The sequence below is a fragment of the Delphinapterus leucas genome, chromosome 17 (assembly GCF_059928025.1).
Source record: "Delphinapterus leucas isolate spDelLeu-1000000601 "Yukka" chromosome 17, BTC_Dleu_Yukka2, whole genome shotgun sequence".
Taxonomy (NCBI): domain Eukaryota; kingdom Metazoa; phylum Chordata; class Mammalia; order Artiodactyla; family Monodontidae; genus Delphinapterus; species Delphinapterus leucas.
The window spans coordinates 29,014,995-29,041,085 of NC_143145.1; the positions used below are offsets into that span (position 1 = coordinate 29,014,995).

A 26,091-nucleotide genomic window follows, 5' to 3' on the forward strand; every position below is an offset into this window, starting at 1 on the left:
CTGACGATGTTCCAGAGGACAGGGAAGGAGATAAAGTCCTTAGCAGATAGAAATATATGCACATAACACCAATAACCCTTTTTCTTTTTTAGATTTTAAAAAATTTATTACTTCAAATAATTGAACAGAAGTAATCTTCATAGAATTACTGAATGACAAAGTGCATTTCTTGACAGTCAATAAATGAAATAGATAATTTTTATGTTTTTATTATTTTTTTACATAGCTATCAATAATTATTTTTTTTATTTTAAAAAATTTTATTTTATATTGGAGTGTAGTTAACAATGTTGTGTTAGTTTCAGATAGATACACGTATTAGTATAACTGAATCAATCACTTGCCTGTGCACCTGAAACCAATTACTCTTAAGAAATAATTTCTATCTTGCCTTACCTTGTCATGGTCAACATTAAGCAACATCAGTCGAAGATTCTGGGGACTAGTGCCAGTGAAGTAGACCTCATAAGATTTGCCCAGAGCCACGATGCTATGAAATAGGGACAGTCTTCTCTGGCATGTGTACCCGGCACACCAGCCATGATCCTGTGGGCCTACATCCAAACAAATGAAAGTTCATGTTCTGTGCTATGAATATTATTAGTGCAAAGCCCGAAGAGTAATTGTATTAAAAATAAATTGCAGTGGTCAAGTTCAGCATTTACAGCCATTATCCATCCACCCATCCATTCAGTGATCTAAGCTATTTCTCAAACCTTGCCTTAAAAAGGAAGGCAGGGAAGCAACTCCCTCTCTACTATCCTCACTTTTAGACTGCCCAGGGTCAGAAGGGTATATGTTGAGGATTTGTGCTGGAAGGTCACTGAAGGAAATAGATTTACTTGTATCTCTACTTCAATAATCATTTAAGTCCAGGCCCCATGGAGAGGAAGAAAATGCTTGATGCTTTCTCCTATTTAACAAGTGTGACTTTGGGTGGGGAACCAACTTTCTCAGACTCTTTGCTGAGAACTATGCTATAACAGAGATAATTTGTTAAAAATAAAGCCTGTACATAGAAAACAGGGACATTTGTATGTCTGAACCACTGATTTATTAATTATTTCTTTCACTCATTTGTTCATTAATTTGTAAATTCAACAAACTCTTTTGTGTTTTTTTATTGCCTTTAACCTTCCTCCACTGTTATTTTAATAAATTTTTGTTAAAGACTGTGACTATAGGTACTATTGGAGGGTCAACGTCATTAAATAGCTGAAGCAATCTGAGAAATAACACTCCATTAAACCTTCTAGAAAACCAAAAGAAAGTGGATGCTTTGCACCTGAATCCAGAACACATGTAACATGACTGCTATAGAAAACTTCTCTATTTCACTCAGTTTTAAAGTATAAAACAGTGAGTGAGACATGAAATGATGAATTTTCTTGAGGTATTCATAAGCTTTGCTTAATTTCCTAGCTTGCTTGGAATTATTATCAATATTTATAAATGAAGTTTGATTGAATTTTAAACCAATATAAACTTCTGAAGCTTAAGTAGAGCATAACCTATCCTTTATTATCCAAAATATAAATCCCACTTTTGAAGAAACCTTCATTGTGGGTTTTGAAAATAGAAATTTCTATGTATAAAATGAAAAATTTAGAGTGATAAAAGCCATATTTTAAAAATAAAATTGAGTACTAAAATTTAAAGGGAAACTCTAGTGGTATGTACAAATTTTATCTTGGGAATTTTTCTTTCCACCTAGTATAGTGCATCCCAAGCTTCAAGAATCCTTCTAACACCTACATAATTTTTGCCATGCTTCTATCGTTTACATTATCATTAAATTACATTCTCATTAAATTGAGACATTTTAAAAATTTAAATTTATTTAAAAGAGAAATGTCATATCACTATTGTAAATGGAAAACTCATATGGCCTTTCAGAAAAGGAAAATGTAAAAACAAATAGAATGAAACCTTTCTCCACCATATAAAACAGGGCAATTCGAAAACATCTTCATTATTCACCGACTGGTCTAAAATTATTCCCACAGTCTCTGCTTTATAAGATCTGAAAGGCAGCATTTGAAATTGGGTTGATCATAGGTCATAGAAACCAGGCAGACTGCATATTGGGGCAGAAGTGGGGAGTGACTTAAAAGCATGTAACTTTGAGACACTTCTGATTTAGTTCCTTCTATTCTCTTCAACAAGTTAAAAAAAAATGAACTTGTAGGGTATTGACTATTTTGGGAATCTTAGAATATTTTAGTACATGTTGTGACATCGTCAGGACACAGAGACCTTTCCGATCCAGGTTATGTGCCTCTTTGGCACTCCAAAGACCCTAAGCCTGATTAGAGACTAATCTTTGAGCCCCCAATGGCACTTCAGGAATAGACAATGAGTCCCTGCCCTCTGTTTTCAGTAACTTTTAGAAGTTCACCTATTTATTCAAAAAGTCTTGAATGACAAGACTCATGGAGACCATTGCCTCTCCTTGGGCTACAGCCACCAAGGACCAGAATGGAAGAGACCTAAGACTGTGGAGCTTGACAAGATAGTCATGACAGTTAAAGGAATTAGGAATGAGAAAGACCAAAGCCAACCAAACAAAAAAACCCCACAACACACTGATTCAAGATTAATTCTTCCAAGTATTCATGAGAATGAAAAACAAGCAGGCTGAGAATATTCATTCTCAAGTATTCCAAATATCATATTATCATTTTTTAAATTTATGTAAAGAAAATTGTTTTTTTTTGCAGACTCTTGGATCAATTTTTTCTTAAATATATTTATGCCACCTTCATACCTATAAAGATTACTCAAGGAATAACTTTCCTCCTCTTCTTTTTCTTTTCTTTTTTTTGATATTAATGCATTTTATTTTTTTAACATCTTTATTGGAGTATAAATTGCTTTACAATGGTGTGTTAGTTTCTGCTTTATAACAAAGTGAATCAGTTATACATACACCTATGTCCTCTTCTTTTTCTAATGGTCAATTTGGAGTAATTGTCCTGGCTTTCTAATGTGGGGGACTGCTGAAGAGTCAAGTCTCTCTCCTGCACATAGATCTTACAAACAGAAGGCAAGGAAATCCCTATGTTTACTAGTTTTATGTGATAGATAATTTATGAGACACGTCCATGAATGTAGTAAATAGTGAATGCCTTGAGTAACTCTAGTTTGTTTACATTGAATACCTACCATTAATGAGATCAACATAACCATTGCTCACTATAGCTACTGGTGAGAGTCTGCGAGTTTCTGCGTCGGAATCCAGGCTTTCAATAACCATCATTGCATATTCCATCCCAAAGCACCGATAGCTCTGCCATTCTGGAATGTACTTACAGGTTGAATCTCTAATGATTCCTAGAAACATAGGAATACACATTTAGAAATGAAACAGAATCTCCTTACAAAAGCTTCCACATACTATCTTTTGCTTGTTACATAACATTAATAAGTAGAAAATATAAATTAGTTGAGTACATCAATCATTAAAAATAAAAGATATATTTTGTTTCATGAACCAGAGGACTAACAGAATAAGATCCAACAAACCTTTATAAGGTGCTTTCTCAGTGACAGGAATTCTACTTCCATTTGGGAATGTGAGCATCACATTAGGAATTCTATAGTCTCCAATTCCAAATTGGCTATTTCCATTCCATTCATATTCTGCTTCAGGTATCACTGAACCAGAATTCCCCAGAAAGGAGCCATCCATATCTCTAAGAAAAGATTTCCTTTTGGCATCACAAACCATGTCTACACAATCAGATGGATTCACCTTACTGTGAAGAAAAGGTGAAATGCATGAATACTTAGATTTGGTATACCTCCCTGTCTCTAGAGAGCATTTGAATATACTTGCGCATTTGATAAGAGTATCAAAAAAATCAATTGATTGAATCTTATTTCAGAAAGGATTCAAAGTGGGACCAAGTAGCATATGTAATTAGCATTGTAATGAGGCCTGATTTTCCACTGTGTTGATTTGGTCTACTATTATGAATCCATTAACATTTCAAAAGGACAAATTGTACCTGTGGGAAATAAAATTAGAATTCCATTTTGCTATTCCATATTTTGTCGAATGATAGATTTCGTATTTGTGCATTGCTCAAAATATACTAACATTGCCCAAAGAACAGGTAAATTACTCAGTTGTGCAGACATACAAAATCCTTGTGTTAGCAGGGAAGTCTTTATATTTTCCCCTTCCTTCTCTTTTTTTAATGGGTCTGTAAGATTTATAAATGTATCATATGCTTTTTATAAAATAATCTAAATACTTAATATAAGTTCAGTCCCCTTCACCTTTCTATCCTAAGCTCTTAGGCTCATCACCAATTACAGATTAGTATATATTCTTGTAGACTTTTGCCTACATATATATACAAACAGATATACTTAAATTATGATTTTTATGCTATATATTTTAATAACCATTCTGTAGACACCTGAACTGTAAGAGATGAAATACTATAAACTCATCATGCAGTTCAATCGTAGAAGGTATTCTGCCTTCGCTCTGAACTACCTGGAGTGTTGACTGTTAACTGGTTATAATAATAAAATGGCTGCTTAATTTGCAATGTACTATACATTGTATATTATATATAGTATACAGCATACTTACACTATATGATATACGCCATGGGGAAATAGAAATTCATTCTACAGTTATAGCAGCAAAATACTATTTAATAGATCTGAGCTTTTTGCAAAGAAAGATGTGAAGCTATAACTTATCCCTTACTCTACTGTATTCGTTTTGGAGATGATTTGAGTAAATATTTCTGTGGGTCATGTGTTCTTTGTGTTCAAGTGTGTGCAGAGTGTTTTTGTGAGCAAGTCTGTGAATAGACTGCCCAGTGGCACTCTTACATTATGGTTTAGGGCTCTGTCTTACTTCAGGTTCCACAGAAACAGAGCCTGAGATGTGGATTTTTGTTCAAGTGAGTTATTAAGGGAGTCCTCAATAAGGGAAGGAGAGAAAAGGGAAGGAGAGAAGCCATATAGGGCAAGGGAAAGAAAAGGGAGATGACTATGGTCTATAGACTAGCTTCAATCTGATCCCAGGAGAATCTCTTGATCACTAACTACACCCAGAGCTGTTCCACTTTGAGACAAGGGGGCTGGCCTTCCGTCCTCCTGCATAAATTCGTCATTTTTTGTGGACTACAAGAAGGCAGTGGTAGGGAGAGCTTTAGCCTCTCACAGCTATTTCTGTTTGGCTAAGAGCAATCTTCTGGAAAAGCAGGCAAATGTAGGTCATTATTGGCCAACATTTAGAGCATCTGGGGACTGGGTGAGCTACTCAGTAAAAGGGATCTGGGATTGTGCCAACAGTATCCCAATAAAAGCACAGGACTCAAAGACATATTTTTAAATGTAATATTTTCTTCATGACCTAGATGTTAAAATTATATATTAAATTTGAAAGATTCAATGATAACTAAATAGGAGGTAACAGCTTTCTAGTGGGGAGAAGCTCTACTGAGCCAAAAAACACTGCAGTTCAACAATTATTAAATGAGGAGGTATGGGGTTGTCATCAAAATAAGATCAGATGAAGTCAAACTATTTATGAAACACTGCATTTCTCTGAAGAGATGCATAGCTAATTAGCATTATTTCTTGTCTTCTCTCTATACTGAAAATGGTCAAAGAGCTCTAATGGAAACTTGCTTTCCTCCAATATTGTCTTATATCTAAATTCCTGGTCTGCATGTCTTTTGAAGAGTAGCAGTTATTGGCTATATTCTTTCAAGAATTAGAATCTACGTGGTTCAGCTTCTAGAAATATTCTGACACCAACTAACCTCTGTGATTGAAAAAAAAATCACTGTTCAAAGTTTCTGCATATTTTTAGTCACAATGATTATAATGATTCCCATTTAATTTCCAAGTACATGTTGGGGTGCATATAATAAGATATTTGTAAAGCAAAAGGAAACAAAAGAGGTAAGGGAAAGGGAAGAAATGATAGACATGACTTTCATTCCTAATGACTATTAATGGAGAGATATTAACGTACAAATATACTTCTGACCCATTCTCTTTTATGTTTAATGATGGTGCTATGTATGATACATGGGAAAAACAAAAGTATGAGAAAATATACATTTTAAGGCCTAGCTTGTTCAACTTACCTGAAGACACAGATATATTAAATACTCTTAATTTTCACAATGTTGATTGAAATTTCATAGACATAAACAGTTACTTTAAATTTAGCAACTTTCTCAGATCTATGGCAGGGGAAGAAAACAATGGAAAACTGTGATGACAGAAAAGAAGAAACTGAGTTATCATATATTTTACCTTATATCGGGTCTATGTATAAATATTTTTGATTGTTCAGTAGTGTCAACCAGCTGTATGTTCTTCACATGGATTGGATGCTGTAAATCCTCATTTAAAGGGTTAGTAATGAATATCACGTTAGTTTCACCTGAACAAACATTTTTAAATCCAACAAATGTGGAACCTAAAACATAAATAATAGAAAAACAATTATTTCCTATAGAGAAAGGGTAAAATCAGTTTCATTTCATGTATATTCCACCGATCATTTAACATTACCTTGAACATGGAACTCTCACCTCATGTGGCACATAAGTCCACCACTATTTGTGGACTGTATCCACACCACTGAGTAGTCCTCTCCCATATTTTCTCTGAGCTTGGCATATTTTCTCTGTGATTTGCATTGGACAATGGGACAAGAGCAATTGTAGTATAAACAGATCTGAAAAGTGCTTGCATATTAGGGCTCACTCTCTCTTGGTGTTCTTGGGGAATTCTGTGATTACCAGCATGTGAATATGCCTAGGAGACATTTGGCTCAGTCACTCTCATTACCCCATCAAGGGCCAGCACCAGCCACCAGACATAGAAGTGAGGCTATCCCAGACTAACCAGCCTCTACACATCTTGTAAAGTGATGGCAGCTCAGTGAATAATCCCAGGTAAGATTAGCAGAAGAATCACCGAGCTGAACAAAGCCCAAATTGCCAATCTACAGAATCATGAGCTCATAAACGGTTGTTTAGAGGCTTTGAATTTTGGGGATGGTTTGTTATGCAGCAAAGGCTAACTGAAATATTATTGCTCTCTTGGTCTCATTGCATATATTATGTGGCCAAAAGATAAAACTGATTAGATCAAAAAACGATCCCCTTTGCACTTAAAATCCAGTAACTCAAAACTGAAAACAGCAAAAAGTGAGTCCAAAAAATTCTTAAATTAGTTATGTGCTATATACTACCCTGCTTGACTGTATTTTCTCCTAAGAAAATATTGTATACACATGAATATAAGCCTGTAGATGAGTATCAATAAAATACTATAGTAATAGATGCGGTTTGTTCCCTGTGTAGATCTCCTTTATTGGTCCTAAACCTATGTAGCATGTTAAATAATTTTTGGCAGGGGTATCATTACAAGTAACACTAAAAAATGATAATTTGTTCTGCATTTCTGGGAATTAAAGTTATGAGAAATAATATGTCAAAACTTAGATGTCTAATTTATTGAACTGCTTTCTTTCAGGTGACACTGGTTAAAGTTATCATGAAAGGGAGATTTGCTGGCTCAGTGTATTTAATGGGCAAAGCAAAAATACTTGGTATGTTTACTACATCTATTTTAATTATTTTACATTTTTAAGGATGCAGCCTGGTTCAGTGAAAAAGCAGCAGATTTTAAGTCAAGAGATCTTGATTCTGATCCTAGTTCTGCCAGCAGCTGTGGGAGTTTGGCAAAACATTTAAGTTCTATGAACTAAAATTTCTGCAGTCATAAAAGCTTCTAATAAAATATAACCCTAATTATATAAAAGGGCTTTACAATTTAGAGAAACTAATTAATATTAAATCACTATACCAGTGCTTTTTCTGTTGTTTTAAAAAGAAAATGAAATGTCAGTTCTTTTATATGTATGAATGTTGCCAGGGAACTATTCTTGAAATTGACTCTGATGTCTGGTTTCTTTGCTTGTCGTATTGAGCAGATTAATTTAATCATTATTTTTTTTAACTAACAATGAAACATCACTAGTTATATTCTACATATTCTTTACAGAACTTAACTGAGTAGACTTTCAAAGACTATGTTTAAACTTGCCTGAGATGTCCAAAAGACCACTGATGGCATTGTAACTCATGATCCCTGCATGGGGTTTCCGTGGTGCCATGTTATGTGCTGAAGCAAAGGTAGGCCAGCAAATCCCACTTCTCCCACCTTTTATAAAAGAAGAAAGTTAGTGAAATTTGAATATGCACTCATATGAACCCCAAAATTAAAAGTTCTAAAATCTTTACCTGAGGGAGGTCTAGAGCTTCGATGGGCAGCAGAAAGTTCAATATTGGGATCATCATTAGTTAGGACATCAGAGCAATTAAATTCAGGGCTACTTCCAACAATTAATGAGTTCTATTTTAAAAAAAAGTTCAAACAGTAAGCTTTATTAATAACTTTTCTTAAAAGAAAACATAATAATGAATAATAATGAATGCCACTGTAGCAAAACACAACCTGTATAACTTTGAGAAGTGGATCATTCATTAAACCAAGTTAAAAAAGATGTGATTTTTGCGCCAAGTGGATGACATTCAAAGTCAGATGGGGGAGACAGGCATGTAAATAATTATATTTAAAGAGATGTTATGTTTCCATGATAGGAATATGTGCAAGGCAAGTAGGAACAAAAAGAGGAGGGAGTGTCAAAACTACCTAAGCTGGTTCAGGAAAGACTTCATAGAGATAGTGAAAATTTAACTAATTGTGGCAAGATTAGCAGGTGATAAGCAAGAAGAGCTGAGGGAAGGAGTGGGGAGAGGGAAGGACCGAGAGCTTCTTGGCAGAAGGCAATGAGCACAGAGGCAGGAGGCGTGGCTAGTAGGGCAAAGAGGTCAAGAAAATCATCTGTATTCAAGAATTCTACCCTTGTCAGAGTTGCTCTTTCTGCTTTGTGTGGCTGCGTTCAATTCTTACCTTAATCTGCACTGTTTTACTGGAAATTCTGTGAGATACAGCAGGTGGCGTGTAAATCATTGAAGAAATGGCCATTCCATTGTCAACCAGGGTCACGTTATAGATACGCACACTCTCCGTGGTCTGTAATAGAACTTGGAGGTTACATCGTATGAAATATAATCATAAAAGAAAATAAACAATCACTGTTTGGGGATCCATTTACCTGAAAATAAATTCCGTAATCCCAGCATGCCCAAATGGTAAATCCCTGTATAAGAGAGCATCCAGGAAGGCCATCTTGGTTCATATAGATACCAAATAAACCTCCATGGGCTTCATTGTCAAACCACTTTTCCAGAGAATAAGACTGACCTTTGAAGGAAATATGGAACCAGTAAATTAACATTATGAATCAAGTCATAGAGTTATAAGCAGTATCAGTTAAAGTTGAAATTCTTTTAAAAGTTAAATATATGAGCCTGATGCAAATTTTAATAACATGATCAAATATTTGTATGGTTCAGCTACTTACAGTTTATTCTATTTAGTATTTCTCTTATCTAATTTGTCTCTTCAATGTTACTCAGAATAATTGTATATTCATTTGCAAAAGTTTACTTTAGTGCTAGCACCCTTAACTTATTATATCTGGTTAAACATGAATTTCTTTAGAAAGATTATGAAGTTTGAATTCAAACAAGGCTAAACTTGAAAAACACAATGATACCACTTGCTGTCTATAAATGTTACTGGTTCCTTCTGGTCAGCCCATTTTCAAGTTAAGTGTCACTTCCTTAGAAGGCCTTCTCTGACTACCGGATTCATAGTTAGCACCTCAGTCACTTAACATGGCAATTAAAATTTTTTTCACTTTGATATTTAATTACTACTTTTTTGTGAATTATTCATCTCCTCTCTCCTATAAGAACGTAAGCTTCATGAAAGAAGAAACTGTCTAGCTCCTTCATGGCCAGATTCTTAGAGCCTAGAAGGTAATGCAGAGGTAGGTGCTCATCAAATACTTCTTGCATGATCTTGGGAAAGTTGCTTAGCATTTTATAACTTAAGTTTCCTCATATATAAAAAATTATAATGTCTAATTCAGGGTTGTTTCAAAATGAAATGAAATAACCCACATAAAGTGCCTCAATAAATGGAAGCTATACCCATTATTAATATACAGGATAATTAAAGTGGATTTTCACGAAAGTTTTACTTATGTACAAATCAGATCAGTGGCCTTAAAAACTCGTCCCAGCCATGCATAAATTTAAGGTTTCCCCATAAAGAGCAGCACTCCCTCCTAAACTGTACTTTGTACCAGCTCTCTTGTCCAAGTTCCCCAAGATCTGACTTCCTCCATCTTCGATTGCTTTTCCCTTCTTCCTAGTGTCCTTTGAGACTGACATTTCACCTACGGTCGTCGGCCTGGTTTCTATTGTTTCCTCCCTCAGAAGCTGTCTGCATGGCTACACCTTGGTTCTGCACAATGCAGCCCCATGGACAAGGATGGCTCCACCTTTGGACCCACGTGTGGCAGAGCTCCCTTCCCAGCATCCCAGCCTGTCCCTTGTTAGGGAGATGAACTGTGTAAATTGATGTCCCATTCCGGGAACTTAAACCCTCAGTTCCTCTGTGATGCCTCATATTTCATTTGCTCCTCATAAACACTCCCGATTATTTAGGAAGATCAATATATTCAGTGAAAAATGCATTATGTGGCATTATACATGTTAGTAAATATTCACATTCACAGGTCATATTTTGATTAAAAAACACAACAATACTTCAAAGAAGTTGTAAAGAAATTACATATTTTAAATTTTTTTTTTCTTTTTTTTTTTGCAGTACGCGGGCCTCTCACTGTTGTGGCCTCTCCCGTTGCGGAGCACAGGCTCTGGACGTGCAGGCTCAGCGGCCATGGCTCATGGGCCCAGCCGCTCTGCGGCGTATGGGATCTTCCTGGACTGGGGCACGAACCCGTGTCCCCTGCATCGGCAGGAGGACTCTCAACCACTGTGCCACCAGGGAAGCCCTATATTTTAAAAATTTAAGTCAAAGAAAAGCTACTTTAAGCTGTTGGGAACTAAAATATTTAAAAAGAACATACATCAAGGAATCAGTTATATCTGTGGCGAAGTTGTTTTATTCCTTCAAAATGTACTTTGCACAAGAAAAAAATTAGCTGAAGTCCAATAATTTTTGAATTTACAGAAAAAAATGCTTATTCAAAGAATTTCAAAAATACCTATAGAGATTGAAAAAAATCAACTGTAGAAGGGCTATACATTTTTCAGATAAAATTCCATTTCCTTTAGCTAAGTTTCCCAAGAGGTAAAGCCAGCAGGTCTAGCATTCTTTGACTTTTTTGATTCAATAATGAAGTTAACTGGTTTAAAAGTCAAGAGTTTATAGAAAGTTATACAGTAATAAGTGACCAGTCACCCTGTTCCTACTCACCTTCAATGACTTTTTGCTTTTACACTTTCAGTGTTTCTTTATGTAAATGCATATACCATACATATTCTTTTGTTCCCTTTCTAAGTAACCTCCACTTATCATTTTAGAATGTTCTGGTGATTTCTCCATATTAATACATAGTATGCATCTTTTTTCCTTCTTTTTTTTAGAGGGGCCCAGTGTTCCAGTGTTTGGCTTTATACAACTAGCCCACAGTAACTGGACACAGGGTAGCTTTCCATTTTCGGCCAGTACAGGCCAACGCTGTGATGAATAACCTTGTTCACAGCTCTTTTTCTAACTGCTGTAGAGGCAACTGTTAGATTACAGGAAGTAGAAATGCTGAGTCAAAGGTAAATGCCTCTATAATTTTGGTAGCTATTGCCAGATTCCCCTTTGTAGGGGTTATATCATTTTGTCCTTCAACCAGCAAAGTGTAAATGTTACTATTTCCCTACAGCCTTGCCAGGAGAGCAGTTGTTCAGTTAATTCTTGATTTTTACTAATCTGATAGAAATGTGTCTGAGAACCCTCTGTTCATGTCCTTTGATTTTTTTCATGCTTGCAGGCTTTATCATATGAATAGTGAGTGAGCACGTATTCCTTTAAAGCGGAAGCATGAAGTAGTGACATATCCCTATAGGCATGTAACTCTATGCTTACAAGTTGCTTTTGGGAAAGTGATGGTGGGATAAGATAATCACTGTTCAGTACCATCAAACAAGCACTGAAGCTATTGTTAAGAGTTTTTGGATCATAAACATAGAAAATAGTTATCTTAAAAGCCTGTTTTTAAAGGATCTATCCTTCTTTTATTCCCTTGATACTATTAGTCAACACACCTTATCCTATTCTGTCCTCCCCCATCTCTCTGCTGATCCCTTTTATTTTCATCCCACTGCTTCTCGCTCGGATTACTCTCTTTCACTCTTGTTGTGTCTTCCCAAGTCCATCAGACCCAACTGTCCACCATTCTCTACTTTACCCCCTCTTTTTCTCCCTTACACTCTCTGGCTCACTCTGTCTCCCTGGTTATCCCTCTGATTTTCTCTTTTCTTCTCATCTCCTCTACAGTCACAGGGATAGAATAAAGATACCCTTGTCAAGGAAGAGCTCATGTCCAGTGGGATCAGGAATGCAAACACGCTGTGGCAGGCACAGCTAGTGGCATGGGATTGGACAGAAGGACATGAGGGTATCACAAGGACAGGGCTGGTCACCTTCCTCAGCCTGGGGCTCAGGGACCTCCCTGAGGCAGTGACTGTGAAGGGGAGGCCTGGGGAGCAGCAAGGCCCGGTCTCAGGAGGGTGAGGATGGGGACGGGGTCTCAAGAGAGGTCCTGGGGCTGCAGTGTCCTAGGGCCAGGGAAGAGCATGGCATCCTGGGGCTGCCGGAAAAGGGTGATAGGGGTGAAGGATGAGAAGAAAATTGGTTTTAATTTTTTCTTTAAACCCAATATTATATGGAAATAATTTAGTTTGTTGAGTTCTTTCAGTGCCTAGGAAGAAGCAATATTACTTTTCAACTCACAAGCAATAATTATTTGTTTCGAACAAATTTGGACAAGTTATTTCCTAATTTTAGTGACTCTATGCCAAAGACTTACTTGAGCAAGGTTCACCATTGATGCGATATCCTGCCCTTCCAAATCCAGCCACTACGTTATTTTGTAAGACTGTATTGGTCCCTCTATTTATCTAGTATAACGATAAAGAAAATGCTTTGGGTCAGGCTCTTACACAATTATGCAATGAGAGCAGGTATGCAACATACACTGGAAAACTAATTATGACGATACTTCCAGGAGTAAAAATTTAATTCACATTCACCCCATTCAAATTTATAATACAAATGAAGTACTGAAATTACCTTAGCTTCTTGGTGTAAACCTACCACTAGATACTATACTTTAGACTTCATTACAAAAGTACATTAAAGAGATTACTTTTCATTTCAGTCACAGAATCCACTGGACGTGGTTGAATATTAACAAGCCATAGACAAAATTCCAGTATTATAACAAGGCTACAAAAATTTTATCACTCTTTTTTGGTTATATTCTGTTACCAATTTGATTTATTAAGAAAAAGACAACTAAGGCAATTACAGTGGACCATAAAATTCAGTAGAGGCATTCATTAAAGAAAATCTGCTATAATAAAAAACTGGGTTAGAACAAGTAGGTAATTACTAAACAAATTTATTTTATGAGCCAAATCAGAGTGGTAGAAAATGAAAAGTATGGAGCACAGAAGGTTTAGTTCTTGCCTACACAGAATCAGCAAAACGGTCCAAATCTCACTTATTTAAAGCATGTTAAACAGCCTTATTTTTAAAGATTATGATAAAAATAGAGTCAAATGGAATTCATAAAACTAAAAAAAATGGTTTCAAAAGATATAGATAACTTTAAAGATTTGGAATTGACATTTGATTACATTCTAACATCTATAAATAGACAAAAAGAGAACATTATTACCTTATAAATGTATACTAAGTTCCAGGCTTTCAGATTTTGCTTTAAGGTAATTATTAATAGTTGTACAAAAACAAAATTCAATCCTTATCCTATCTTTCAAAGAGAGCTTTTAAAATTCCTTTTCTTTCCTATGGTATAAGTAAGTAAGATAAAAACAAGAGGAAGCTATCTTTCCTCTAAATCCTCTCTGTACTTTCTATTTTCTTGCTTACAATCTCACTCTACATCTAAATAAATACCTATAGTAATTGAAGAAACTTCACGGGAAGCAAGAAAGGTCCAATTAGTAATATCCGATAAGAGTAAATAACCTTGCATATAGAATCATAAGAGTTTTAGATGAGAAATGGATTTTAGAGATTTTATAGTCTATCATTATAATTTTGCATTTAAATTCAGAGTTAAATAGTAAAATGTGTAAGGCATTCAGTCAATTAGAAGCAGAGAGACCCTGTAATGGAACTTGAAAGCAATAATTAATGTTGGAGAAGCAAGTAAATAAGAGAACTATTTAAACCAATGGACGTCAACACAGAGAAAAATCCAATGGCTACTGGAGCTCACAACATCTTTAAAGAAAGTTCATTCACTCCTTTAATCAGCTCACTTTATCCACAATCTTTATCTAAGAAGAAATCATTTTCAATGACATTTTGAGATTTACAAATTATACAGAAATTATAATCTTCAATAAGGGAATTACAAATTATAATTTTGTCTACTTATAATTTTAAATTTGTTCACACTACCTCAATTGCTGCATGCCAGAGCGTTGAGCTCAAGTCTTTTCTGTTCTGATAGGTTCCTGGCCAAACTGAAAGTGTAACCAAGTTTCCTCGGACTCTGTTGGCATCCCCCCATATTCTCATGCCTGGAAAAAAAGAAAATTCCCCCAAATGAGTACTATAGGGAATGTCTTTCATTTCTTCCATGAAATTAGTTTTCTCATTTGAACCTGACAAACAAACCCTTTTGATTTTAGAGTGAACCCTCTGAACTCTTTGATACTCTACCTCTTTAATAGACTACCTGAATTAAAATCTTTTGTTAAATATGTGGGTTCACAGGCTCCACCTTAGATTTTAACAAATATACACACAAATTTTATACACCTTAAATGAATTTGTATTATGCTTTAGACTGATATTCAAGAAAGGACAACCCCCTAAATCAAATCAAATATATATTTTTTAAAAATTATCTTTATTTGTGAATAATCTTTTTGTTTTATATGTGAGAAGTATGTTAAAAGTCAGTAATTTAAACTATTGGTGATTAAATAACTCACATAAGATCCTGGTCTGGTAAATAGTTCTTCTAGAGCTGTACTGTCCAATATGACAGCCATAGCCACATGTGACTACTTAAATGTAAAGTAATATAATTAAGTACCATTAAAATTAAAAATCCAGTTTCTCAGTCACATTAGCCACATTTCAAGTGTTGAATGGCCACATGCAGTTTAGTAATTGCCATGTTAGCACAAACACAGACCCTTTATTTCCATTCTTGAAGAAAGATCAATTGGACACCCTGGCTCTAGAGTTTGCAGACAAGGTTGTCTCAGAAGACATGTTATTGGACCGAAATATTATCATATTACCTTCCCCCACTGTAAAGTGAATCACGTTATCATCTATGTCCAATCCATCTGTTCCAAATACACCAACTGCAGGGGAAAAGCCACTGTGAAAAGCACAGCCTTGAATATAAGATGAGCCACGTTCTTGAATCTATAAAACATCAGGATTCAGTGAACATTTTAAAAACAAAGTTAAAGGATATTTAAAGAAAAAAATTTGAAGTAGGTGATTTTCAGAAAACAAATCTTGATAAACAAAATACTCAATTTACACTCCATGAAAGAAGATGACTTCCCAGCAGACCTTTTAATGCTGGGAAATTTCCATATATCTTCGGTTTATGATTAAAAAGAGCCAAAAAGAAATGCTTATTTTAAATGTGAATTAAAAATTCTCAAGTGCTTTTCTATGCATTTATATTTCTATCATTACCTACAAAATGCTAAGGAACTAAAAATTATTTTTCATAACAGTTTATTATATGATGAGAAGGGATTTTTTTTTTTTAACCACGGAAGTCGATACTCAAGGCAGGGGTTATAATTCAAATGTCTGTAGGAAACAGTCAATGAGTAGTTTAGGGGTTTCAATTCCAAACCTACATGATTTTAAATTTTTATTTATTTATCTTTATTGACATATAGTTGATTTACAACGTTGTGTCAGTTTCAAGTGTAGCAAAGTGATTCAGTTATACATATATATCTATTCTTTTCCATATTCTTTTCCATTATAGGTTATTACAAGAATATTGAGTATAGTTCCCTGTGCTATACAGTAGGTCCTTGTTATTTTATGTATAGTAGTGTGTATATATTAATCGCAGACTCCCAATTTATCTCCCCTCCATAATATATATTTTTTTAATCTTATTTTATTTATTTACTTTTCATATTTTTATTTTATATTGGAGTATAGTTGATTAACAATGTTGTGTTAGTTTCAGGTGTACAGCAAAGTGATTCAGTTATACATGTATCTATTCTTTTTTAAATTCTATATAAGAAATATGCTCTTTCTCATTTTTTCTTAAATCAGCAGCCCTCTAAGCATATTGATTTTCCCACTTTTGAAAGAGGCATGGATATACAGACATGCTTTTCATTTGAGAAATTTAAGCAACACTCACTTTGTTTAATAGTAACTGTTTGGAAATATTTTTGGTCATTGTAAAGTAAAGTAGAGGTGTGAAATACTATTATAGATCTTCAATTCTTTCACCTTTTGTGCTCCATTTTCCTTTTTTTTTTACTGACCTTAAATAATGCATGAAATGGTTGGAATCAAATACTGTTGTAGTCTAAAAACGTTAATGGGAAATACATCTAAGAAAGTTTTATTATATTAGATTATAGTCTTAGCAATTCTAAGATATGGGCATTTAGTAAAGTTAAATGAAAATCAAAATCAAAATACTTAATTTTGGGTATATGCAAAAATTAAAATAAAGTACAAACCTGTCCCAGGTTAAGAAATGTTACAGCGTATCTTGGATCCGTGCTATCCCTGAAGCCCTCTTGACCGCTGTGATAAAATTCCACATTACTTATTCTTGCATTTCCTAGTGGGGAAAAGAGTTACACTTTTTTTTTCCTTGAAGCTGAATAAAACTTTTTGAAAAACTACTAAAGTTTTTGTAATTTTCCAAATGACAAATTTGTTTTCATGAAAATTGTATTCATTTTTCTTTGCCCTTTTAATCCAAATAAGGCAATGTTTCTGAATTTGTTTTTTTACTGCCCCTCACAAGAACCTTTTTAGACATTTCTCTTTCTGAATAGCGTTCCCTCTCCATGACATTTTAATACCACAGATATACTACATATCTGTCAAGGTATGGAGGCCCTTTGGAGGACCACAAACTGGTTACGTTTTGTTTTCCCCCCAAGAGTCAATTTTCACCTGTTGGTAGTGATACAGTCCCTGTTGAGAATGCATGGCATAAGGCACAAGTTATAATTTACCTGACATTTCAATTTTGATGCTCTAAAGAGCTGTTATGGACATAATCTTTACATAATTTTTTCCAGAATATGCATTGCCAAGTATCTGCTGATCGAGTTTGTCACAAGTGCCACTGAAGTGACAAAAGGCAATTTCATAGATTATTAAGAACAGCAATAACTATCCATGAGCCATGACTCTGTGCCAAGCTCTGTACTAAGTGCTTAACAGGCAATGTGTGGTTTAATTCTCACACAACATCTGTGACTTAGGAGCTTTTATAATTCCTGTCTTCCATACAAGGAAACTGAGGCACAGAGATTCATGGCTGGTAAAAATACAGTAGAGGGTATTCTTTGTTTCAAAAACTGATATCTAATAAAATACATTGGAGAAGAGTCATTTTATACTAGAAGGGAAAAGCCTGTCTGGAAATCCATGAGCCAGCGATTAGGTGTATGGTGGAGAACATAAGATTAATAAGATAGATACAGAGAAGAAATGATTACTACAGACCCTGGGCCTACAAAAGCCATAGATGCATTTTGTTTACTTACATCACAAAATAATTTATTGGAGCAAGGAAAGGTTGACATGTGAATAGGGTCCATTATGGGACTTTAAGTATCCAAGATCAGAGTAATTTCATCCCTCTAATCATCTAATTCTTTATCTTTAAAAAGAGGACAATATTTATGCCATAATACTATGAGGACTGAATGAGATAACATGTGTTAAGTCCTTAGCACAGTGTCTGGAATCTTGTATTACTTTATGATCATCATTACTATTCTCCTCATCAGTTAAGCTTCTGTTGGCAGATTATGACCAATAGGTAGAAGTTATAGTGGGACAGCTGCTTGCTCAATATAAAGATTTTCTAAAATGAGAGCTGTTGCAAAATGGAATAGGCAGTATTGTAACCAAGTGAGCTCCTGCTGAAACAGTTCAAGTCAAGAATAGAGGATTACTCCTGGTACCCAGATTGTGAGATTGAAACATCAGCTTCAAAAAAAAGGAACCAGGGTTACTTGGAGGAAGAACTTACTCCCAGTCTCAGCAAGAAAAAAAAAAAAAAATTACAACATGTGCTTGTCATATCAGAAAGTGAAGAAGCTAAAAAAAAAAACCCCAAACAGTCAGGGACTTCCCTAGTGGCGCAGTGGTTAAGAATCCACCTGCCAGTGCAGGGGACATGGGTTCAATCCCTGGTCTGGGAAGATCCCACATGCCGCAGAGCAACTAAGCCCCTGTGCCACAACTACTGAGCCCATGCACCACAACTACTGAAGCCCACGTGCCTAGAGCCCGTGCTCCACAACAAGAGAAGCCACAACAATGAGAAGCCCGCGCACTGCAACGAAGAGTAGCCGCCGCTCGCCACAACTAGAGAAAGCCTGTGCACAGCAACGAAGACCCAATGTGGCCAAAAATAAATAAATAAATAAATTTGTAATAAAAAAAACACAACAGTCATAAGGAGGAGGACTTAGGCACCAACATGAAAAAGCTCTGAAGGTCAACAAGAGGGCATTTTCAGTATCAATAAGGTTAATGTTCACAATGGATTAGAACATATCAAATATGTTTAAATCCATGGAACTAATAATGATACTAATAACAAAACAAAACAAAACGAAAACTCCTTGTTACCTTTGGAGGATGCTTGGCAACCAACTCACTGTTTTGAAAAACTAGTTAATAAGAGGAAAGAATCAAACATTTTTTCTATCTAAACTATCCTTCAGGGTAGTCAAACAGTGGTCTGGGGAAGCTTCTCTTTAGAGAAATATTTGAGATTATAACTGAGTAGGGAATAGTAGAATTAAAATATCACCATTTTAAACCTCAGTGATTCAATAGATCCAGGCAATGATAATTAATAACTGCTAACATCACAAAAGGAAAAACAATCGTACATTATGTGCCTATTAATGGAAAAATAACAACCAACTATGAGGAATTATTGCCTAAAAATTGAGTCCCAGTCTGGTCAATTTGCTAGTTCTAAATTTGCTACTTATGCATAGAAAATACAAGGGAGGCAGGGACTAGTTAAATTCTAGGGATGCATCACTAAATTCAGACTATTGGAAACACTATAGGGCAGATGACCTAACTTCTTTTATAAATAAATTGCAAGGAAAGAGAAATGAATTAGAGATTTAAGATTCATAACCAATTGCAACATGGATCTTATTTAGACCCTGATTTGAACAAAGACAGTGAAAGAGAAAGAAGGAAAGAAAGAAGGAAAGAGGAGGGGGAGGGGAAAGGGGAGGAGGGAAGGAGGGAGGAAGGAAGGGAAAGAAGGAATGAACTGGAGGATTCTGAACAATCATTTGATGTTTAGAAATTATTACTAACATTTTAAAATCTGATTCTTAGAGATGTTTTTAAAGAAGTCTTTTAGATTTACACAGTGAAATATTTCTGGATGAAGTAATACATGGTTGCTTCATTCATAATAGCCAAGATACAGAAACAACCTAAATGTCCATCAATGGATGAATGGATAAAGATGTGAGATACCTCCCTATCTATCTATCTAAAACATTCCACTGTGTGTATACATATATCATATCATTCAGCCATGAGTGAGAAAGAAGGAAATCCTGTCATTTGGGATAACATGGATGGACTTTGAAGGAATTATGCTAAGTGAGATAAGTCAGAGATAGAAAGATAAATGCTGTATGATCTCATTTATATGTGGAATCTAAAAAAGCTGAACTCATAAAAATAGAGAATAGAAAGGTGGTTATCAGAACCTGTGGGGTGGGAGAAATAGGGACTTGTTTAAGGGTATAAACTTGTAACTAGTAGATAAATAGTCCTGGAGATATAATGTACAGCTTAGGGATACAGTACAAATACCATATTATAAACTTCAAAGTTGCTAAGAGACTAGCTCTTAATTGTTTTCACCACACACACACACACAAATAATAACTATATGACATGATAGAGATGTTGCTAACGCTACTGTGGTAATCATATTGTAATATATAAGTGTATCAAATCAACACATTGTAGACCTTAAACTTACACAATGTTATATGTCAAATATATCTTAAAAAATATATGCTTGCTGCTTCAAAATAATCCGTGGGCTTGAAGAAAGTCGGTGAGCTCAGAGATCAAACAAGACTGGCCAAAGTTGATACCTGTGGTAATTGGTGATGATAAGCATTATATTATACATTTCTCTATCTTTGAAATATATTTGAAGTTTCCCTTCAAACAAAAATAACAGATCAGTGTGCTTATTATGAAACGATTTCTGTTTGAGGGCAAGGTTGGGCTAGCTGCTACCTAAGGTCCTTGTTAATTTGATAATTATTTTGCCTATAAAGATAAAATTAGTAGTGTAATGTTAGGAATTTGGTTCTGGAGGGTGGTACCTGACTGCATAATCCCTCTCAAGCCTTTATTTTTCAATGTGTTAAAAACAAGACATCAGGCCCAAAATGGAGTCACTTTTGCTAAGCCCTCCATCATCAAACAGACTTAATTACAGTTTCAGTTCTGAAATGGAACCTTAAACCAGTCCATCACGAATTGCCTGATCAGCATGGGTTAGGTAATCTGCCTGATAAACCTCTGCCCCCTACACGGGAAGTAACCTTGCAATAACCAATCCTCTTTTTTGCCTAGTAAAACTACCTTGTTCCTGCTCCCTTCTGCCTATAAAAGTCTTTTATTTTGCACAGCTCTTTGATGCTCCTTTGTATCAGCTAGATTGGATGCTGCCCGATTCATGAATCCTTGAATAAAGCCAGTAAGATCTTTAAAATTTCCTCAGTTGGATTTTGTTTTTTAACACAAATGATCCTATAAAGGAGTAAGGATTATTTAAGAACTGAACACAGAAGAGACCCTGCTATATTTCATTTAGAAAAATAAACTGAATTTGTACTAACCTTTAAATGTCACCATATTTTCAGTGAATGAGCTGACTAGGACGCGTGCACCAAAAGATTCCTTCAGCCAACCTGGATAATCCTCACCAAGTATTTTGATGTTCCTATTCAGTATCCCAACATCAGCTGCTAACGTGTAGCTCTGACCGGTTTCAGGAACAAGGTATCTTTCAGCTGCAGCGGAAGGACAGTTAGATTATTACCAACACTGAGAAATACCTGTCTTTATTAGTTTCTTTGCAGCTCACAGACCACGTAACTTTCTAATATGCCAAAAGTCAACACAAATACATGAATTGATTAGAGTTACACGCTTAAATGTACACAGATGGCAGTCGGAAATTATACCTTTTTATTTATAAAATAAATATAATCAAAAGTATTTCTCCTATTTACAGCAAAAAGGTTATTATAATCAGCACTTACAAAGTCACTGCTTCATAGGTATTTTGCAAACACTTCAAATTATACACAAAAACACTCTTTGAGACAAGTTGGGAAGCTTACTGTAATTTTAACAGATGAGGAAATGAGATAGAGAAGTCAATGAACTTGCCCAGGGCCATGTAGACAGTCAGCAATACGTAGGTATTACCTCTCCTGATGCCTAAACCTTGGTTTGTTCCTCTTTTCCTGTGACATATTTTGTACCAACTACAATTCTTTATAAATATGTAGTAGTATATCAAACATAGTCTGGACATTTACATCTTAATAATTTTAAAACAGAACCTAGGGGCTTCCCTGGTGGCGCAGTGGTTGGGAGTCCGCCTGCCAATGCAGGGGACGCGGGTTTGAGCCCTGCTCTGGGAAGATCTCACGTGCTGTGGAGCAACTAGGCCAGTGCGCCATGGCGGCTGAGCCTGCGCTCTGGAGCCCGCGAGCCACAGCTGCTGAGCCCACATGCCACAACTACTGAAGCCCACACGCCTGGAGCCCGTGCTACGCAGCAGGAGAGGCCACCGTAGTGAGAAGCCCGCACGCCGCAATGAAGAGTGGCCCCTGCTCACTGCAGCTGGAGAAAGCCAGCGTGCAGCAGCAAAGACCCAACACAGCCAAAAATAAATAAATAAAATTTTAAAAAACAGAACCTAAATTACATTCTACATTTCTAGAAGTCTTACCCAAAACTTTAAGACAAGCAGGTACATTTCAAGCAGAGAGAAGTGTTTGGTACTTTAAATGAAAGAATCTATACTGTTGAACTTCAAACACTGTTTTACGATTAAAATGTTCTTCAAAGAAACCTTTTTCTTTTGATTTAAAGAAAAAATATGTGATATAGAATGACAGACACGTGCTTCTATCAAAATACTGCTTTAAAAAGTTCTTTTAAGTTTCCTTTTCATGCAGGTCTGATATCCACCAGTGCATAATGCCACCTTAGCTGTAGTTCTCAGGAGCATCAGAAGTATCTGAATGGCTTTTCTAACGTTGCACTCCTGTCTGCTTCCACTTCCTGGGATTCAGATGAAGGTAGCATGTGAAATGGGGAAAGGCTGGGGTGCTGGGAAAGCCCTGATACTACAAGTTGAAAGATCATCTTCAGTTGATTCTGATTAATTCCTTCTTTCCTTGAGAATTAGAGTTTTACCATTTTGCTGCAGCTTGTCTAAGTGCAGTTACCGCTGAGGAATGTGTCAATGAAACAAATCAGGACAAAGATGCTCTTGGATCAAGGGTTCTCAAATTTCAGTGTGCATAAGAATCTCTAGAAGCTTGCCTAAAACAGAAAGTGTCAGCCTTATCCCATAGAATGTAATGGTCACTGCTGAATATTTGCTGAATGAATTAATACACACAGCAGGGACTCTTTGCAGCCAACACACAAACAGTAGCATCCTTTGGGTACCAGTGCCAACCTAAGTGAAATGCTCCTCTAAAAATCTGAGATGTTTTATCAAATGATTGTAAATACAGAGGAGAGCACTAAACTGTGAATATTTCGAGACATTTAAATTATATATCTATTTGGTTAAAGAACAGCCACTTACCAAAGTGAGTATAGGAAAGGGTATCATTGAGAATGAGAATTTTGTGCTCATGCAGGATTTTAACGATACTTCTAATTTCAGTCTGGTGGAAATCATAGCTTGTGGTTGTTATCACAATCTCTTCTCCTTCCTTAGAAAAATTCAAGTGCCAAATTCAGGAACAATTTTTAAAAAATAGGTTTATATTTCTTAAAAACTATTAAATAATTCTAATGTAACTTACATTGGTTACAACCATGGTATTATCAGCGAGAACAAATCATACATTTAGGTCTCTAAAATAAATATGGTTTTGTTTGATAGCAAGAATTCTATATTTTGAATTATCTCAACATTTCCTTAAGTTGAATTCAGTCACTTAATAAAATCACAGGTGATATACATTTTTAAAATTAGATATATCAAAGCAAATATATTCATATTTTTATTAAAAATTGGTCAGGATAATACTCTTAAGACTTAAAAAATTTCCCCCAGATTTTTTTTTTTTTTTTAACACAGTTAACTATCACTGGATATTCCTGAAAGGTAAGAAAGGCAGAGATAAGTGACAGGGCACGGTCAAGTCTTAGAATCTCTGTATATCATATATGACAAGCTCCTCTTCGTCAACCAAGTCTCTGCTCAAAAGTACTTGCAGGGGACGAAAAAGAACTTTTTCCTCTACCCTTCCAAGTTCTCAGCTGGGACCCCTGTAACAAAAGTCATTAACAAGAGAAAAGCATATAGATTTATTCAATATAAATTTTATATGACACAGGAAATGAAGCCCTGAAGAAATGGTTAAACCTGAGCATTTTCATGGAAGAGTGGAGAGTAGAGGAAAATTGTGATAGGGTATGAGCTAAGTGTAGGAAACTGGGAGAAACAGCAAGCATTGGCCATTCAGATTCTTCTCTGTGTCACTTTGTCTTCAGAGCTGAGGATGTCTCTTTCCTCTGGGTATAAGGAGGGCAACTCTCACATGAAGGTTTTGTGACCTGCTTCAGGGGAAAGCCAGAAAGTCCTTCCTGCGCATGCAGAAATTTCTTCCCTTAAACTATTCATATTTTGGGGTAGCATGTCCTGAACCCTGTCATACCCTTGAGAGGGGCTTTCTCTGGCCACTCTATTTAATGTTATCTGCCACCCTCTACCATGGCAGTCTCTGTCATCCCTGTTTTATTTCCTTCATCACAAAGATTATAATCTGAAATAACACACATTTATCTGTTCATTTAGTGTCTGCCTCTCCCACTTCAATGCAATTTCCCCTATAGTTTGACCAATTTCTTCACAAATGAATCCTCTATGCCTAGAAAATGTCTGACATTAGGCTAAATATTGATTATATAAATAATATGCAGAAAATATTAACTGGATAAATACTAATAAATGATAATTGGATAAATAATAGGGATATTTAAATCATTTAATCACCTTTTAAAAAGTAATCACACCTCAACTATCACGAATATGAATATACTGTAAGTAGCTTATAATAACTCTCAATAAATCCTCCTTCTATTTACTGATTTTACACTACATTAAGAGAGCCAACCCCATATGTTTTGATGATTTGTATTCATTTACTCAGACTAAGCCTCACTTTGTTCTGTGACCTTATAGCTTATTCTCAGCAGAAAGGAACTGGCTGAAATCTTGAGAGCCCGGAAAAGTAATCCATCCATTTCCTTGACCCTTTCGCATTAAAAAGAGTATTTGTAAAAGGTGTGAGTCTGTGGCCTATGCAAGCCTAGGAGTGTAGTAGAGATCAGAATTGCCACCATTCATATTTTACCAAAATCTCTTATTTAACTCAGGCATGTTTTGAATATCACTGGGCATCAGGATTTGTTTTCTTCCCAAATGCTTAACATGTAAAATCACAAATTAGAAGTAAAGAGATAACCAAGATAACAATAAAATGTATTTAAAATAATTCTTTTTTCTGTTTTGCAAGAATTTGTAAATAAATATTTTTTACCCCCAAACTTTCATATTTTCCTTTCATGACTAATATATACATAATGTTCTTTATATGTTCTGAAGAACATTTGACACCACAATTTTTAAATGCCTGCTATCAAGTCAGCTTTCTGAGTGCAAGCTAATTGCAAAACATACATTTCTCTTCTGGTTAATCATGTGACAAAATAAATGTCCATTGGAATAAAGAAGAAACCTTAAGTTGACCCATGGCGTGTTTTCACTTTCCACCACATAGTAATTCCTCTACCTGCCAATCCACAGCATCCATCAGAGAGAGGACTTTGGAACCTGCCTCTGCGGTGTCTGAGAGCTTAGTTTTATATATCGAACGTGGAATTCCATGAAGATCCAGCTCACCAAACACCCCTACAGGAGAAAAACACACTCCTATTTATTCACTGCATAGAACTGAGTTACATGCTAGTATAAAATGAAACAGTTAGTAGATATATTTTAATAAGCGACTGAACATTTTAGAATGAATGGAAAGAATCGGGGCTATCTGCTCAGGGCTATTTAAGAAGGCTTTGGCCCTTTGCCCTACTTCTAGGAATCTGGCCTCTATAAATTGAATTAGTATACAAGGATACATCAATGAGGATGTTTAATACAACAATATTTGGAAATATTAGAAAAACTAGAATTAATCCAAATGTATATCATTATAAGAATGAAGGAGTAAATTAGAATATATTACTAATACTGTAGTGTAATATGCTATAAAAATGAAGAGTGTTACATGTTAAGTATCAATCTGGAAAGATATTCATAATATGTTAACAAGAAAA

The 26,091-nt window shown here is 35.4% G+C and overlaps 1 protein-coding gene across 1 annotated transcript in view; it reads right to left on the bottom strand.

The window, feature by feature from the left end:
- PKHD1L1 (PKHD1 like 1) overlaps window positions 1-26,091 on the bottom strand; it is a 156,210-nt gene that overhangs the window by 22,117 nt on the left and 108,002 nt on the right. Inside the window, 17 exon segments of the mRNA XM_089898812.1 lie at window positions 397-554; window positions 3,166-3,333; window positions 3,526-3,758; window positions 6,295-6,460; window positions 8,098-8,214; window positions 8,295-8,406; window positions 8,968-9,090; window positions 9,173-9,321; window positions 9,677-9,728; window positions 9,731-9,761; window positions 13,012-13,106; window positions 14,638-14,759; window positions 15,492-15,621; window positions 16,929-17,032; window positions 21,339-21,512; window positions 23,333-23,462; window positions 25,551-25,669. Coding sequence (XP_089754938.1) covers window positions 397-554; window positions 3,166-3,333; window positions 3,526-3,758; window positions 6,295-6,460; window positions 8,098-8,214; window positions 8,295-8,406; window positions 8,968-9,090; window positions 9,173-9,321; window positions 9,677-9,728; window positions 9,731-9,761; window positions 13,012-13,106; window positions 14,638-14,759; window positions 15,492-15,621; window positions 16,929-17,032; window positions 21,339-21,512; window positions 23,333-23,462; window positions 25,551-25,669 — 2,183 coding nt within the window.